Below are 17870 nucleotides of genomic sequence, written 5' to 3'. Positions count from 1 at the left end.
TTGATACAAATCTGCCAAGTTACTTTAAAAATTGGCAAGTGACACATTAATTTCCACCATATTTCTTTCAAGGAAGTTCAGCTTGAATCTTGAATCCTTTTGTCTTTATATCTAAGGCCTTACTTTGATGGGAATCTTTGTGTTAACTGCTTCTTAATTTCAACATTTACTAAACCATTATTAAAAAGGGATACTCAACCCCAAAATGAAAATTTGGTCATTAATCACTTACCCCCATGTCGTTCCAAACCCGTAAAAACTCTGTTCGTTTTCGGAACACAATTTAAGATATTTTGGATGAAAACCGGGAAGCCTGTGACTGTCCCATAGACTGTCAAGTAAGTAACACTGTCAAGGTCCATAAAAGGTATGAAAGTAATCATCAGAATACTCCATCTGCCATCAGACGTACAATCTGGGTTATATGAAGTGACAGGAACACTTTTTGTAAGCAAAGAAAACAAAAATTGACTTTATTCAATAATTCCTTTGTCAACGGTCTCCTCTGTGTCTCTCCATATCACCTTCATTATGGACCTTGACACTGTTATTTACTTGGCAGTCCATGAGACAGTCTCAAGTCTACAGGTTTTCATCCAAAATATATTATATTGTGTTCCGAAGACGAACGGAGCTTTTTTGGGTTTGGAACAACATGAGGGTAAGTGATTAATGACAAAATTTTCATTTTGGGGTGGCGTATCCCTTTAAAATCAAAAGTTGTATCTGATAATACAAATCAGATTCACCTGAGCTAATGTCAACTAATAATAAACAGTTGTATTTTTATTAGCTAACAATTACAGATTAATACACACTGACACAAATGAAGTGCCCTTTATTAATGTTATTTAATGCATTAAATAAAGTTTGCTAAGGGGAGTTTATTGAAAAGTGTTACCCAAAACACGATATTACATTTTATTTGCTGAAAAAAAAAAATAGCTCAGATTGACTAAAGCAATCAAACAGTCATCATGAAAATAAGTTTATTAAGAAAATACATGCTTTGTGTACACTGATGTCTTTCGCAGTTTAAATGACATGAGCCCTATATTAGTATTTTGTGAACGTTGCATCCTAATATCATATAGCAGCAGGACACAATGTATGACGCACTCATAATGTACAGGCACAACTACAGGATCTTGATCCTTTTGCCACAGTTCAAAACAGAGGCTGCTCACTGCAGAGCAAATGGGCGGAGCTTTATATCCAGCTCCTCCTCTCTTGAAACAGTGGGTGGAGCTTGACCGTCTAGTCACATCCTATCCCAAAACATAACAAGCTCCACCAAATTAGGTCTACAGATGAGGAGCTGGATGTCATTCGGCTCTGCACTTGGTTTAAGTGATACATCAGTTTTCCTCTAACAGATGACTTTGCTCCCAAATCACAGGTCATTCAGTCTCTGAGGACTATGTACAAAACACAAAGGGAGTGCAAAATATTATACAAATCTATAAAACTCCCATTTCACCCCATTCCATAAGTAAACAATACCATGAGGCTGATAATGCTACCAAGTCTGTTTTCTTGTCAGTAGCCAAATCTTTTTTTCTTTTTCCAGTGGAACTTGATACCAGCAGACCAACATTTTCCATGATAAATTATTAACCACAATGCATTGCTCACATTAGTACTTAAAGCATATACTACACATAAGGTCTAAAGAAATATTTTGACATTTCATGGTTATGGTTTCTGCCCTCTCAGTGGAAAAAATATAGTGTAGGTGTGAAATACAGTCACTAAACAATCTCTAAAAACATTTCTGAGCAATGACACAGATTATGATCAACTTTCCAATGAAAAGATGATATACAGCAAGCTTTTACAGCGTTTGTCTTTACAGTGATCTGATTTACAGTGATCTCTGTCTTACAAATGTACACTACAATTCAAAAGGTTGGTGAGATGTTTAATAATTCTTTTATGTCTCTTATAGCTTTAGTGATATGCTTCATAGTTATATTGTCCTATCGTCAGCCAATGAGATTGTCGATACTCGTCATCATCGTGCAAATTTATTAAATTTTTTAATTACTTAGTTTCATAGCTGGAGAGTGAACAAACTCCTAAAAGGCTAAAAACAGGGTTCCCACTGTTTTTCGGTAATCAATTTCCAGTACTGCAGTAAGACTGGTATTGTTACGTTTTTGAAATTTCAGTATCGACGTGATGAGCTACTAATAACGCTTATATTTCCTCAGTTATTCAAACAGCAGCTACAGAAAATAACCATAGAACATTTACATGATCAAAAAACATCATCACTGTTATAATCAGTGAAGCCATCTACACTGTATGATGAATAAATCTCTTATACTTACATCTATTATGATGAGCGAATTAGCGAGTGAGCAGAATTCAGTCTATGCACTCGCATGCTCACTCAACAACAAAACTCAGGTGTTTCAGTGATGACTAATCTGAATGCCTCTCATTAGCCATTGCCATTCATACAATCAACAGAATTATGTGATTAGTTATAACGCGCAATACTGTAACCCCCCCACACACAAAAAAAATGACAGAACAATTAAGCACTAAAATTAATTAGATAATAGGTATGCACGATAAATATTGTACAATATTTAATGCGCATCTCATCAGTAAAGCCGGTTCTGTAATCAGCTGGGTTTTTTTGCGCAGCTGTTTTGCGCAGCTTGTCAGTAAACAGCGGCTCTGTGTAGTAAATGCTGCTCCACGTGAAAGCACGCACGTGTAGAGATTTACCCCTGATTCCAGAAACTGGCTTTACTGATGAGATGCGCATTAAATATTGTGCATCCCTATTAGATAATAATAATTATAATCGTCTTGATATTGTAAAAGGCATCAGCCACAGGCAATATCTCTGACTGTCGTCGATACACGATACTATTGTCTATCGGCACAACCTTTTAGTCTCAAAGACCAATTTACACTACACCAACAGACGCAGACCAATGCATGCAGCCGATAGAGTAAAGTACAGTAAATCACCTCTCATATGTTCTTTAATGTGTCCTTTTAAAATAAAAGTATTAATTTCTTAAAAAAAAAAAAAAAAAACTTACTAACCCCAAATCTTTGAACAGTAGTGTACATGCTTTTAGCTACAAAGAGTGTAGTGATCTGAGCTCCATGTAATATTTATCCAGGGTTTTTTTTTTACCAAAACCAGCACAGAAAATGAGAAAAGGTCTACTGATTCATGCAAGAGTTCTGACATGTACATTTACAGTACACCATATCTCACTAAAACCTACAAACACTTGATTTCAAATACTTACCGTTTATCGAAAGGCAATAGTGCATTTCAGTTGTAAACACCTGCAGATTGTACCATCTGAGCATCAAATTAATAGTGCTTTAAGTGCTTCTCCTCCACAGTCCTACCATTACAGGGTAAATGTATAAAAAATACATATGGCATCTTATAGATGTGACAAGGCTGCTGACCATAGCATCCAATGAAGTGTAATGTTAGTGGATGATATAAAATCTCAGGCCTTCTAGACTGACTCTATTACAGTCACAAAGGCAATGCAGCTGAATTCATCCCAGGTGATATGAGCCTGGGCAAAAATCCAGCTCTTCACATTCGCTTTAAACTCAATTAAAGTGTAAGGAAATTAATTGAAGACCAAACATGAAAGACTGCCACAGTGCCAATTTGTCTGCGTTTTACCCATTTACAGTTCACTTATTGTTAAACCTTGACTGATCCAGTGACTTTTCAGCTTGGCAAACCTTGTAATGGCATTTCACAGTCATCGCAACTCGCTCAGGCCTCATCGCTTGTGGCACTGAGACTTTCCTGCTCTAACCTGCTGTTGGGAGCCACAGGTGAGGTCACGTTCAGGTAGCCTATCTCAGTGGACTGTGAAACGGGCACAGATGAGGAGATCTCCAGGCTCTTCACTCCAGACTCACCCACTTTGACTTTGCGAATGGCATCCAGTATTCCCCATGAGTCACTGAGGCCAGGCTGGGGACTACAGCAAGATGCAATGTAAGATGTCACCATTTGTTTTACGAAGACTGAAAAATTATCCCATAATGTACTGCAGCCTCATCAGAAAAATAAATCCAAAATGGCAGACGAGGCAAGAATACATACTACAGCTAAACGTTTGGGGTCTGTAAGGTGTTTTGGAAAGAAGTAAAATAATATTCTTTTTAAGTATTAAAATGACCATTTTCTTTTTTAATATATATTTTATATCCAGTATTTATTCCTGCAATTGCAACAGCCATTACTTTAGTCTTCAGTGTCACATGATTCTTCAGAAATCTTTCTAATATATTTATTTCTTCTTATCCTTATCAATGTCAAAAAACAGTTGTGCCGTTTAAAATATTTTTTGTGGAAAATGAGACATTTTCAGGATTCCTTGATTAACAGCTGTTTTAAAAAGCAATTGTTTGAAATAGAAATCTTTTGTAACAATATCAAATTAAAGTAAATATCTTTACTGTCACTTTTGACCAATTTAATGCATCCATGCTGAATAAAAGAATTAATTAAAAATGTTCTTAAAAGACCCCAAACATTGCATAGAGAATACTTAAAGGGATACTCCACCCCAAAATGAAAATTTATCAATAATCACTTACCCCCATGTTGTTCCAAACCCGGAAAAGCTCTGTTCATCTTTGGAACACAATTTAAGATATTTTGGATGAAAACCTGGAGGCTTGAGACTGTCCCATAGACTGTAGTAAATAACAGTGTCAAGGTCCATAAAAGGTATGAAAGTTGTCGTCAGAATACTCCATCTGCCATCAGATGTGCAATCTGGGTTATATGAAGCGAAGAAAACAAAAATAACAACTTTATTCAATAATTCCTTTGTCTCCTCTGTGTCTCTCATTATCACTGTATGCTGCGTATGCTCTTCTGTGTCATCCGTGCGACAAGGATGCGCTGTTTCTACATGTATTTAGCTTTGATTTGAAATAAAACAGCACATACTTGTAGTGCGGATGACACAAAACAAAAAACGTTCACAATGAGAGACACAAAACAGACCGCACACAAAATAACAGTTGAATAAAGTCATTATTTTTGTTTTCTTTGCTTACAAAAAGTGTTCCCGTTGCTTCATATAATCCAGATTGCACGTCTGATGGCAGATGGAGCATTCTGACAATGTCTTTCATACCTTTTATGGACCTTGACACTGTTATTTACTTGGCAGTCTATGGGACAGTCTCAAGCCTCTAACTTTGTTTCTAAGATGACTTAAATTGTGTTCCGAAGACGAACTGAGCTTTTACGGGTTTGGAACGACATGGGGGTAAGTGATTAATGACAAAATTTTCATTTTGGGGTGGAGTATCCCTTTAAGTAATAGTGTAATTGCTATGTATTATATAACCCCAAATTTTGTGTATTATGTATTTTTGATTGGACTAGATTTTGGAACAGAAATATTGAGTAAGTTGGAAGGCAGAAAAAAAATGATATTTCTGAATTATACCTTGGAGTTGATGTCCGCAGCTGGCTATCAGGATGAGCTCCAGAAGGAAACATTTTCTTGACCTCCTAAGACAGAAACGCACACAAAATTGTATCAGTGTGATCCAAATCATTTAAAATGTTTACTCAAATACTAATAAAAAGAACAACTGCTAAATAAACACATACCTCAACAGTACACAGCGACTGAAGGTTTCTCAATGCGCGATCTAAAATTCCTATCTGATTGGCCAGTGTTAGAGTTTTTTCTTGCAACTCTTTATTCTCCATCTCCAGGAATTTAACTCTAAGAGAGTACAGGACGAAGAGACATTTAGCATGTTTCTGTGCTTTCCTGATCGATGCAGAAGAGGACATAAGATCTTTACCTCTGCTGGATAGTAGTGGCAGTTCTCAGTCCATTATTTCCCATCTCCTCAGCTTCACTTATTCGCTGCAGAAGTTCTCGTCTCTCCAGGAGGAGCTGGTCATTTTCTTCTGTCACAGTCCTAATCCAGTCCTTCTCCTGCTCATAGTGTAAAACACTTAAGATGAAGTGCAAGTTACGCATGTAGCATTAAAGGTCAGGTATGAAAACACTCACTTTCTCTGACAGACTTGTAGCAAGAGCCAGATCGTTCTCTAGCTGCTGGATCCTGTGTTCATGTTGGGTGACTGTCTTCATGAAGATCTGTTTAGCTCTGCGCAACTTGGTTTTGTGCTGCGACTGTTTCTCGTTGTGTCTCCTGCAGAACCATTTCATATTAAAACATTGCATGTAATATCTGTATTTTTAATCTATTTGTAGTAAGAGTAAAGGTTGGAATACACTACAAAACTTTTAAAATCTCAACAGATTTGAAAAAACTAGGGCCAGATTTACTAACAGCATGCGCCAGCGCAAACTGTCTTTTGGCTTTAAAATATTACTGTCGAGATTTACTAAAGACGTGCAGTGAAGAATACGCGCTGAAAAGGCGTGGACAGTTATTTTTGCACCTGACCTCATTGAATATGCATTTGTAGGATTTTACCCTTCAGTCGCAAAATTTATGGGAGGAGAGTATTAAAATGAATCATGCAATGCGATTTACTAGTGTGTTTGCGCTTGTCATATTACTGGTATTTGCGCCACTATTTGACGCCCCAAAAAAGCATATCTTAAACTATTTTGCACCTAAAATTGCTGCATTTGTTGTTGCTAGGAGGAGGCTCCCACTGAACAGAGAGTGCATGGTAGAAGTGAGAGGATTTTTTCCACACTAATTTAATTGGAATGCCAGGAGGACAATTTTGAACATATCCTTACGCTAATTTGCTAACGTCCATCAGCAATGTTTTGGAATTTCACTCTTGCGCGAACTTGCCCTGTTTAGTAAATCTGGCCCTAGGTGTCATACACTATAATGTCCAACCCATTGAAGAATGATACCGGATGTTAGTGTCAAGCTGCTGAACAACCAGCTTCAGTTCCTCCTGCAGTCTCTCAGACTCATGCTGGGAAGACAGCAGCTGTTCTTCCAGCATGTGGCAGCTCTTCTGACTGCTTCTCTGCTGCAGGACACATTGTTGGTTCATTGTCAAGAGCTCCATTAGCATTTAATTTCAGCAGAAGTCAGATTCAGTTTCACCCCACAAACCTCTTCTCTAGCTGTGTTAAGTTCACTCTCCAGCACCTGCAGCCGCGTCTCCAGCTCTTGTGTGCGATGAGACATCTCCGAGTTGTTGCGTGTCAGAGTCGCCTCTTTCACCCGCAATGAGCGCACCTGCTGCTGGAGTTCCTCATCTTTCTGCTCAAGTAATTTCCTGTCAGGAAACACAGAAGGTCATCTTAAAATCCTCACAAGTATATTGGCTTCTGACTCATGTTAATTTAGTTTGTTTGTTGTTTCTATGATGAAAAATATTTGTTGACAATCTTTTTGGTAACACTTTAGTATAGGGACCAATTCTCACCATTAACTATTTGCTTATTAGCATACTTATTAATAACATATTGGATGTTTATTATCACTTCTAAAGCACATATTCTGCATGACCATATTCTACATCCCTAATCCTAACCAATACCTAAACTTAGATAAACAAGATTGAAGTATAATAAAAAAATGTTTTTGAATTTAACTGATTTAAGTTACTGAATATTAGGAATTTCACTGTTTTTGCTTTAGAGAAGCTTTTGACTTTTACCAGTTTTGATCATTTAGAGAGTGTGTTCATTTATGTAACAATTTAACAAAACAATAAACTAGATAAGGTCAAATAAACTGATATAAAACTGATTATATATTTCTAATAATACAACAATTGCATCTATTTTGTGTGTATTAGTCTAACCACTATGCAGTATGATTATAATATGATAAATTGTTCATTGACTAAAATGCCTAGACTTTTTCCAGACTCAACTAAAACCTGACTAAACAAAAAACAGCACAAGTTAACTAAATATGATTACTAAAAAGGACATTTGACACAGGACTAAGACCTGCCAAAATGAAGACTACTTGTGACCTGTCTGACCTCTGTAGTTGCTCCTCTTGCAGTCGGGCTCGGAGGGCAGACAGGTTATCAGACATGTCTCTGGTGTCTCTCTCCAGTTTGCTGGTCTCTCCCGCTCTGGCCTCCTCCAGACGCAGCTGGTGCAGCGTGTTCTTCAGTTGCTGCTGTAGTCCTACAACCTGCAAAGATGTTCAATTAACACATTCTTCATTACTGCTATACCACTGAAGATTTTCAATCTGCTGTAATCACACACCTTCTTGTCAGCAGCGATCATACGCGCTCTTTCTGAATTAAGCTCCTCCATCAAGCTGCTGTTAGTCTGCCGGCTCTGAGCGCTTCTGGCCACCTCCAGCTCCAGATCTCTGACCCTCTGCTGGAGTCTCTCCAGCTCTACCACTCGTCCTGCTCCGCTCCCATCCAGCTGGGCTACTTTGGCCTGGGCCTGCTTCAGCTCCGCACACAGCTGTAAGGAGCAGAAACATAAGGTTTCTGAATATTAAAATGTTCATATATTTTAAGTGTAACTTTAGTGTCCAAATACTTTTTGCCACATGGCACAATTTCTTTGCATGTTTTTTTTTTACCTTGATCTTCTCCTGTTCTAGCAGTGCATTGTGTCTCTTAAGGTCTAGATTTTTCTCTCTCTCATAGCGTAGCTCTCGCTCTGCAGAAGTGAAAAGATGCTGGGTTCTCTGAAGGTCCTGTCTCAGCTGTTTGTTCTCCTCTCCCTTCTGTTGTAGGAGTGAGTCTTGAGCCTGTGGACAACCACATTATGGTATTGTTATGCATGGTATTAAAAAAAAACAATAGTGCTATAATTAAATTATGCAGATTAGTGTAAAAAAAAATACATAAAAAAAAAAAAAAAAAGACTGTGAATATGTTAGTGTGGGTGTATGAGTGACTGGAGAACTGGACTGACCTTAGCCCGGGCCTGAGCTTCACTGATCTGGGCCTGCAGGGCCAGCTGGTGTTGTCCGGCCAGCTGTCTCTCCTCCTCCAGGGTGGAGTGTAGCTTACTCATCTCTGACTTCACACAGGCCAGCTAGAGGAGCAGCACATAATGCCAAAGATTTTACATATAATTCCAGCTAATACTACCGTTTAAAAATTTGGGGTCAATTCAAAAAGAACAGTTTTACGTTGGTAAAAAATTTGTTACTGTGTTCTTATAGTTATTATGTTGGAATTAACAAAGCTAATTTTATTAGATTTATACTTGATCTTAATAAATCGAACAATTAATTGTAAATGTAAAAATAGGAATAGCATTTTATTTGGATATTTTTTTTTAATAGTATAGTATAGTTTATTTAAGCTGAAAAAATGGAAACATTAAATTGGTACATGAATTACGAATGGATTAAAAAAACATTAAAAATGAAATAATGAAAAACAATAATAATATCATTTTAGAACACCTATTAGAGAAGAGCCTAGATCTTTAAATACCAGGTTACAAATCCCCTAAAAATCCACAGGGCCAATCATTCATTGTTGAAGAAACACCTTACCTGACAATGGCCATCATCCTCTGCAGTAGGCTTGTGGTTGGCCGTGTGCTCCTGTGATGCTCTGGGCATCTGCTCTTTAGCATACTGGAGCTGCTGTTTGACATGCAGGAGCTCCAGACTGAGTCTCTCCCTCTCACCGTCAGTCTGAAGCCTCTCATGGGCTTTCTCGCTGAGCTCCTTCTGTAGCTGCATCACATGTCTGCGTTTCTCCATCAGCTCATCCCTAACACAGAGCCACAAAACACCTTATAACATGCTTTCTACAGAGACCTGGAGCTTCTATTGAAGATGGGATAATGTCAGTTATATTGGACAAAAGACAATGCTATACAGAGACGAAAAAGGAGGAAAATAGTGATGTATCTGTACCTTAGAGTGTTGTGCTCCTTCTCCAGTCGAGTCAATTCTGCTCTCAGCTTGTCCACCATAGACTTAAGCTCTGCCACCTGTCCCCTGCTGTCTCTCAGGTCCTCTTCGGCCCGGCTGTTCTCTGTCTGAAGGGTCAGGTTGTCCTGGAGTCGTGTCTGAGCACGCTCCAGCTGGGCCACCTGCAGAGTACAAACACAGCCTCAGTAAGTATTTACAAACTTTGGGAATGATATCTGAGCATTCTAACAACAAATGGATTGCATTCCTTACAATATAACCCTATCATTTAGTGACATTAATTTTTATTACCTTTTCTTCCAAAATTCCCTTTTCTCCTTTAATCTGTGTGAGGTTCTTGTTAAGTGTCTTTCCTTGTCGACATTCCACCTCTAGTCTCTGGACCTCCACACGTAATTTCTTAAGCTCCTCGTGATCTCTTTGCATGAGCTGTCCACAAAATAGCCATGTGGCATTTATGGTTTCAGATCACTTTATTATAACTCTTCTGAACAAATGCATAGTGCTATATGAATAATGAACAACTTTCCGGGACTTTGAACTGTGTATTTTATGATGAGTCATGTGTGGCAATGACATTACCTCTTTTTCCGTTTTGAGAGCAGCCTTGGCTACAGATAGATCCACCTCCAGCTGTTTCCTCCAACCTTTTTCTTCAGCAAGACGTCCCTCGAGGAACTTAAGTCTTTCTTGAATGCTCTCGCTAAGCTTTAGATTAAACGATAATGAAAATATCATTTATCCTACCCTACCACATAATTAGAGGGACTTTTTCAATGCGTCTTAACCTTTACCTCAGAATCAGTCCCACGAACCTGATCTTCTTCATTCTTCTCGAGTTTCTTACAATTTCTCTTACTCAGTTCTTCCTCATGTCTTTTAATCTAGAACCAAAATAAGTCACCATAAGTCTCCACATTCAGGTGTTTACTTATCAAATTGAGCCCAATGTTGATGGATAAAAACGCACCTTTCTCTGTAACCCCTCTATCTCACACTCATGTTGCTCCCGCTCCTCTTTTGCTGCATTCTGCGCCTCCCCCAGCAGCGCCTCCAGCTCCTCGTTCCTCTCAACCAGCTCCTCGTGTTCCCGCTGCTGCTTCTGCAACCTCCTCTCCAGCTCTCGCAGACGGCTGTCCTTATCTTCAGACTCTCTCCGACACCTGCCATCAAAAAACTGCCATATCAGCATCTTTAAAGAGTGGAAGCAATGACATGTAGAACTTTTGGTACTATAAAAGAAAACAAAACTTCACCTTTTGTGGAGTATCTCATCCTCTACATCCAGAGATGGATCAGGATTGACATTATTCCCAACACCCTGACAAAAAAAAAGCAAGGCTCTCAAAGGGAACTATTTAAAAATGTAATTACCTGTGTCATGTAATATATGCAAACTAGTGCCTTTAAGAGAAGACTGTAATAGTATGAACATCTACCTGTGTAGAGTGTATTTTATTGTGTTCTAAAGTTACGCTGATCCCTTGATCCACGCTCAGCTTTGATTGTTCAACCTGTGGTACACCCAACATAGCAAATTATATCTGTTCCGTATTTGCAAATAAGTCTACCTAGAAATAAGACTTACTTACAGGTAGTGGCACTAAAACTACAATTTTGAAAACAGTTATTCTTGCCAGTTTAAGAAGAGTCCTCCTCTCTGTGTCCAGGGAGCGAACTCTATCCCTCAGCACACAAATCTCACTATCCAGTCTTTCATTGCGTTCCTTGGCCTTCTGCAGCTCCACCATATCTGTCAATCATTGGGATTACAACCAGTTCACATCATTTCAAATGTTTTTATGGTTCGTTCTGTCTTTATGTACAGCACTGTAATTTTTTATAAATAAACTTGAATATTATCATAAACCGTGAGCAAATGTGAGAAGCTTTTAAAGTGATAGCTTGCTGCAGTATCGGACACAATCTCACCACACTGTTTAAGCTTGTCCACTTCCTGTTTCAACTGCTCCACTTCCTCCCCAGTTTTCTGCAGGTCAGGTACTGAAATTAAAATGTTTTTTAAGTTTACAAGGCAAAATAGCAAACAAAATTCTAAAATTTTCTAAAGATGACTTGAGTGATGCTTAGTCATGTCATGTCAATGTGTATGGCTTTTCTTGTGACGCTTACATTCACATGTAGCAACAACAACAAAAAAATGCTGACAAATTCTTAGGGTTTTTATCTTTTTATTTACACTACCGTTGAAACATTTGGGGTCCGTAAGATTTTTCTGAAAGAAATTAGCTCTTTTGTTTAGCAAGGACACGCTACATTGAGCAAAAGTGAGAGTAAAGAAATAAATGCTTTTGAAATTTCTATTCATCAAAGAATCCTGACATTTAAAAACGAAAACACTGCTTTCATCATTGATAATAATAAGAGGGGTTTTTGACCACCAAATCAGCATATTAATATGATTTCTGAAGAATCATGTGACACTGAAGACTGGAGCAATGGCTTCTGAAAATTCAGCTTTGCAATCACAGGAATAAATTACATTTTATTTTATTATTACAAATTGTAATAATATTTCACAATATTACTATTTTATCTATATTTTAGATTTTTAAAAATGCTTCCTTAAGAGACTTCAAAAAAGAAAAAAAAAAACATTTGTACCCAAAACCCCAAACTTTTGAATGGCACTATATGTAGGCTACAATAGTATAGAAGTATACCACAGAATTTTATTCTCAGTCATTTATCAGTTATCTGCCATAACATGAAAATAATTATAATCAGCTTACTGACATCAGCCAGAATTTTACTACCACAGCACCACTAATAATTGGTTATTTACTTACCACACGAGTTTTGGACCTTACGAGCGAGATCTAGTTCATCCGTCAGGTGACGAATCTCTTTATGTGCCATAGCAAGACGACTCGATGCCTCTTCCAGATCCCTCTCCAGCCTCTGGCGCTCTATGCGTTCTCTATTGAGTTCTTCACTGTGGCCCTACAGGGGAAAGAGCTTTCAGTGAGACATGAACCTGGTTTCACTGGCTGGACGAGCAAGGAGCATGTCAGCATCTATGCGTTTTTAACATGCATAAGCCACAGAACACAAGTGAAGCTGAATGTGGATCGTGTTCCAGTGTGAACAGAGTTTAATATGCACCTGCTCCCTTATAACCATCAGAAATAACTGTATCAAGGGGACAAGCAGCCTCTGGTTAGTAACCACCCTGAATGAAAGGGGTCTATAGTGCTGTTAGGGTCCATAGTGAAAATAAGAGAAGTTAATGTGATCATGCTAAGCTCAGCATATGAGAAGATATCGTTATTCCCTGCTTTGTGTTCAACCAAGGCATGCATGATTTCACGAGGAGCTGCCCTAATCTGCTTAAGTGGATCATCCTGTCTAGGACAATATGGAAGGTTCCACCTCTCTTGATTTACATTTCTGTCATGCCTTTGTTATGACATGTATGGAAACCTACAGGAAGGTTCTGTGCTCTTAATGTAGCCTTGCGCACACCAAAGAACTTCCTCCAAGGACTTTGAACTGATGATTCCTGTCCATTTAAGGGAGGAACAAAGAATCAGGAGAAATTATGATGCAGAACATATCAAGAGATGGACAACGAAACACTTAAATATAGATGAATGGGATATGACTTCAACATGCTGCTTCTGAAGCTGCTTCCTTCTTACGTGACAATGAGATCTTCTCACCTTCTTCATGTTTTCCTTTTGCTGCCTGAGTTCATCTTCCAACGTGTGACGCATATGATCCAGCTCTTCCTGATTTTTTTATGAAAACTGATATGAAGTTGTATTTCGTATAGTACCTGCAAAACTGAGGCATTACTATTAAGAGATGGCTCCACATTTTAACACATACATTTCTTATTCAATATGATCTTTTTTTGCATTTGCCATTTCATTCAAGTTTTACACATTTTATCAGTATGCTGATGTTGCTATAGGCACATTCGGCTGATTTCAAAGCTAGCATTTTCTGTATCCTAAATAAAATTTAGATATTATAATGGTCTACCTTGCCAGTTACACTTTTATGAAAACTGATATGAAGTTGTATTTCGTATAGTACCTGCAAATGCACCTCTCTGAGGTTGCCAGTTAGGGTCTGGGTGTCCAGTTTTCTTTCCGCAGCCTCCAGTCTCTCAAGCAGAGTGACTCTCTCCACCAGCAGATAGGCCACCTGCTCACTGGCACTGCTCTGACTGATCTCTGCTAGACCCTCCTGCTCCAGCATCTCCACCACCTCTTTACACTGGGAGTCTGACACATACAAACATGACTAAAGACCACTTACTGGACTATGAGGACACTGTGCAGAATGCTAGGACTGTGCTCTTAACGTAATACTAGTGTACTACATATTGCATACAGTGCAGTATGCACTAAATACCACAAACTATTTTTTATCACCTCAGAAATATAATTATTTTGCTTTTTTTTTGTCTAATTCTAAGTATAATAATAATAATAAGAATAAATGCAATTACATTTAGAAAAAAGTAAAAAAAAAAAAAAAAAAAAACCAAAAACAACGTTAAATATACAATGAAAAACTAAAAAAAAAAAAAATTAATTAAATGAAAATGAAAATGAGAAATACTGCTAATAACTGAAATAAATTAAGTTTAAAGGCCTGTTCAAACCAAAGTTGATAACTATCACAATAACAGGAAAGTGCATACCATAACTATAATTATACTGAAACAAATTAACAATGATTTTTTTTTTTCAGCTAATGAATAACAAAAAAATTCACAACCAATCGGAATCCCCCGATATTTAAAAGCGTAGGCATTTAAAGCAACAGACAACTTTACTGCAGTGTGTTAAATAATCAGAACATTAATGTCTGTTGCTGTATTCACTAATATGCTGTAGTTATTGTTATAGTTATTTTTATAGTTATTGTTCTTGGTGTGAACAGGAATTGTTGAAGTTGAAATACTACAAAAAACTAAAACTGAAATAAAAATCAATTTAAAAAAAACTAAAAAAGAAAATACAAATGGGAAGAAATTAATAAAAATGACAAGAGAACTTAAAATTATTTAAACAAACTAAAGTTAAAATGAAAATATAAAAATAAAAGCAAATTCAAAATATTAATAAATAACTTTAATATATTAATAAACAATATAAATACTACTATTATTCTGTAAATAATATTAAAAGAATACAGGTAAAAACATCTTAACACTTGGATGTCAGATCAAATGAGAGAAGAAAATTGTGGCTGATATTTCTTCCAGGTCCAGCCAAACACATTGCATTGTGGGATACAGTACTCTACAGAGCACGCTCTATAATATACTGTACATTTGACAATGTAGTAGCTGATATATGAGTTCTCTGCATACAGAACATTTACATACTGTGTACACTGCAGAATACTGTATGCATACTTATATTTAGTACACAAATAATATGAGCAGCATGCAACCAAACTACTCACTGACCAAACTCAGACCACAATCTATTTTATTTATGTTAAAACCAATACGAGTTCAAACTCACCCTGTTGGTGTTTCATTAGGGCGAGCTCAGCACGGAGCTGTTCGCTGTCACGTTCGTACTCCGCTGTAAGAGATTCCCGCTCCTCCAACATGTTTCGAATATGCTCCACGTAATTTTCCACCTTTAAAAAAACCCATCAAACAACCACACAGCACAGCAAAAGCATTAGCTACAGAAGCAGTGTGTTTTGGTCAGGAAACAGTGTGGTCATGTTACAGTGTTGATGAGGGAGACCATCATTAGCTATTCTTTAGGGTGGGAGGATGCCCGGCCTGCCATCTGCTGGCTCACCTCTCTCATCTCGCTGGCCTGCTGTGTGCGTAAAGTCTGCAGGTCTTCGGTGACTGCGGTCAGGCTGCCCTCGCTACGCTGGAGCAAACGCCACAGGTGCAGCTCACGCTCCTCTGCTGGAGCCTCAGGAGACACACCGTCCCTCTGCAAGCGGAGGGTGAGCTCGTCCAGCTCCTTTTCCTTAGGAGGAAACAAAACAATGAGCCTTTTTTTTTTCTTGATGAGGCCTGGGTTACCTGACACCATCTTCAACACTCTGTCACCCCGTCTACAACACATCTAATTGCTCGGTGTTAAGTACGTCTCAAAAGATGCCTTATATCTCACTATACGGTCTCATTAAGCAGCGTTTCTTAAATGGGGGGTTGGGATCCACTAAGAGGCCTTTAAACTTTTAAAGGTGCTGCAAAATGACAATTAATTACATTTAATTAAAATGTTTATTTTGCATGTAAATCAGTGGTTCTTGACAACTGCAAACCTCAGCAAACTTCCAAGGAGGTCCAAGATGCTTAAGATGACTTAAAATTAGACAAAACAAGAATTGAAATAAGCTAAAACAACTATAAATCAAGATGAACACTGACATTGTATTTTTAATTACAATTACTTTCCTCAACAACTACAATTCTTCTTAAGAACCAGGGTTTCGACAGCCCAGGAAAACCTAGATATATGAGAAAATTTTAAACGCGAGATTTCTAGACTGGGAAAAGATTTGAAAATGATTAAAATCATAAAGTCATGGAAATTTTTATAATGAATATCTCTTTTTAGATTTAGTGCTAAATATTTTTAGTAATGTGCTGAGAAATGGCCTTTTGAAAATAAAATGTAAAAACCTTATTCCATAATCACTAGAAAAATATTATTAATAGAAATAGAAGAAACTTGAATATAATTTGAATATACTGTAGTTCTTGTATTGACAGTGTAATTAAAAAACAAGCAGCTTATTACATTGCTATTACAGCAGAAGTGCTAGAAATATCTTAGCCTACATGGGTGACCTCTGAATATTGTTCTTGTCTAATGGGGGCCTTTGAGTCAAATAGGTTGAAACTTTCCGTAATATAATTTAAACAAAGATACAAGAAGACCTTGGCCTTACAAAAGATTGAGAATTACTGTCATAAGGTTATTTCATTAGATGCATTAATAAAGTACACATTATTATACCTGTTAAAATTAAAAACAACTGCCCCTGTGTAGTTGAGAAACTACAAAGTTTATTTTTTGTATGCCAACATAACTTACCATTACAAGCATATTGCAAAATCTTTATTAACATTTCATGCGGATGTCATATTTATAAATATAAAAATGACAACACCATACCTCTCTTTTTTCCATGGCCGAGTACAGCTCAACTGGAGTCCGTGCATCACATGCAAATTAGCCGAGCGTTTTTATGGGAACAAAGTTTAGATTGTGGTTTCCAGCATTTGCCTCCGCCCATGTCAGTCTCTGGACTAATCATCACTTTATTGTACAAAAGAAAAGGAAAAAACATAACTCAACGTGTTCCTGAAGTCTGCATGCCTTTCAGTTGCACAAAGCAACAACATTTATATACAAACAACACTGCAACTGTAAAAAAGTGACTACGTTTACGTTACACGTGATCTTCTGCATAATCCAAAATCCATTATCATCCGTTATTAAATGTTTCTCTCACATATTCATAATTTATCTGCACTCACGGGTGTATTTGACAAGAATGTTGTTGCTACGGGCTCAACAGGCTTTTTTACTGCAATATAAAAAGTTTCCTAACCCTAGCACAGTCCAGTCCGCTAACTTTGGCTAGCGGGCTAACGTTAGTTCGCAGGTACTACGCACGAGCTTCTATTCACATCCTCCAGACGCCTGTTAAAAATAAAACAAATTACGATTGTCGTTGTCCTTCAAAATCGGTTTGGAATCGTTAATGATGTCTGTCTGTTTACAAATATTGATGCAACAGTAGAGTATCTTATCTCCTGAGGCCTACCAAGTGTTTTGTTGCAGCTGCTCGCAGTAGCTTGTACCGAGCGCCTAGGCAACGGGTTAAACCATCACAGAGAAAGAGAGGGGGAAGTGGAGGTTTCACGTTAGTCCAGCAGATGGCGCTGTTTGCTCTATAAACTGTTCGATTGATATTGTAAGTCAGTCATATATTTTATAGCCTATACGCTACCTATCAAAAGACTCGAAGAATCAAGATGTTTTCCAAGT

General features: G+C 37.6%; 1 protein-coding gene across 6 annotated transcripts; it reads right to left on the bottom strand.

Annotated features, from left to right (window-relative positions):
- Window positions 1–3408: 3408 nt before the first annotated feature.
- Window positions 3409–17708, bottom strand: ccdc30 (coiled-coil domain containing 30). Of its 6 annotated transcripts, none has more exons than XM_042750421.1 (30): window positions 17647–17702; window positions 17431–17522; window positions 16992–17135; window positions 15654–15833; window positions 15363–15483; window positions 13918–14108; window positions 13539–13607; window positions 13304–13378; window positions 12666–12819; window positions 11788–11859; window positions 11493–11608; window positions 11295–11369; window positions 11112–11176; window positions 10826–11018; window positions 10650–10739; window positions 10438–10563; window positions 10147–10284; window positions 9838–10016; window positions 9469–9691; window positions 8877–8999; window positions 8539–8709; window positions 8208–8417; window positions 7973–8130; window positions 7090–7255; window positions 6882–7003; window positions 6054–6195; window positions 5839–5975; window positions 5639–5756; window positions 5472–5536; window positions 3409–3983 (listed from the first exon to the last, which is right to left on the bottom strand). In XM_042750421.1, exons 3-30 carry the CDS (start codon window positions 17004–17006, stop codon window positions 3773–3775), a joined length of 3705 nt encoding a protein of 1234 aa, XP_042606355.1. In that variant the 5' UTR covers window positions 17007–17135; window positions 17431–17522; window positions 17647–17702; the 3' UTR covers window positions 3409–3772. The 6 variants fall into 6 exon arrangements, with proteins under 6 accessions (XP_042606355.1, XP_042606354.1, XP_042606356.1 ...); XM_042750420.1 differs by having other exon boundaries at window positions 17357–17522; window positions 17647–17668; XM_042750422.1 differs by lacking the exon at window positions 17431–17522 and having other exon boundaries at window positions 17647–17708.
- Between the last annotated feature and the right edge of the window lie 162 nt (window positions 17709–17870).

Source organism: Cyprinus carpio, chromosome B23 (assembly GCF_018340385.1).
Source record: "Cyprinus carpio isolate SPL01 chromosome B23, ASM1834038v1, whole genome shotgun sequence".
NCBI classification, from domain to species: Eukaryota; Metazoa; Chordata; class Actinopteri; order Cypriniformes; family Cyprinidae; genus Cyprinus; species Cyprinus carpio.
Note: the sequence above shows the minus strand (reverse complement) of the source record. Positions and strands in the feature narration are given on the sequence as shown.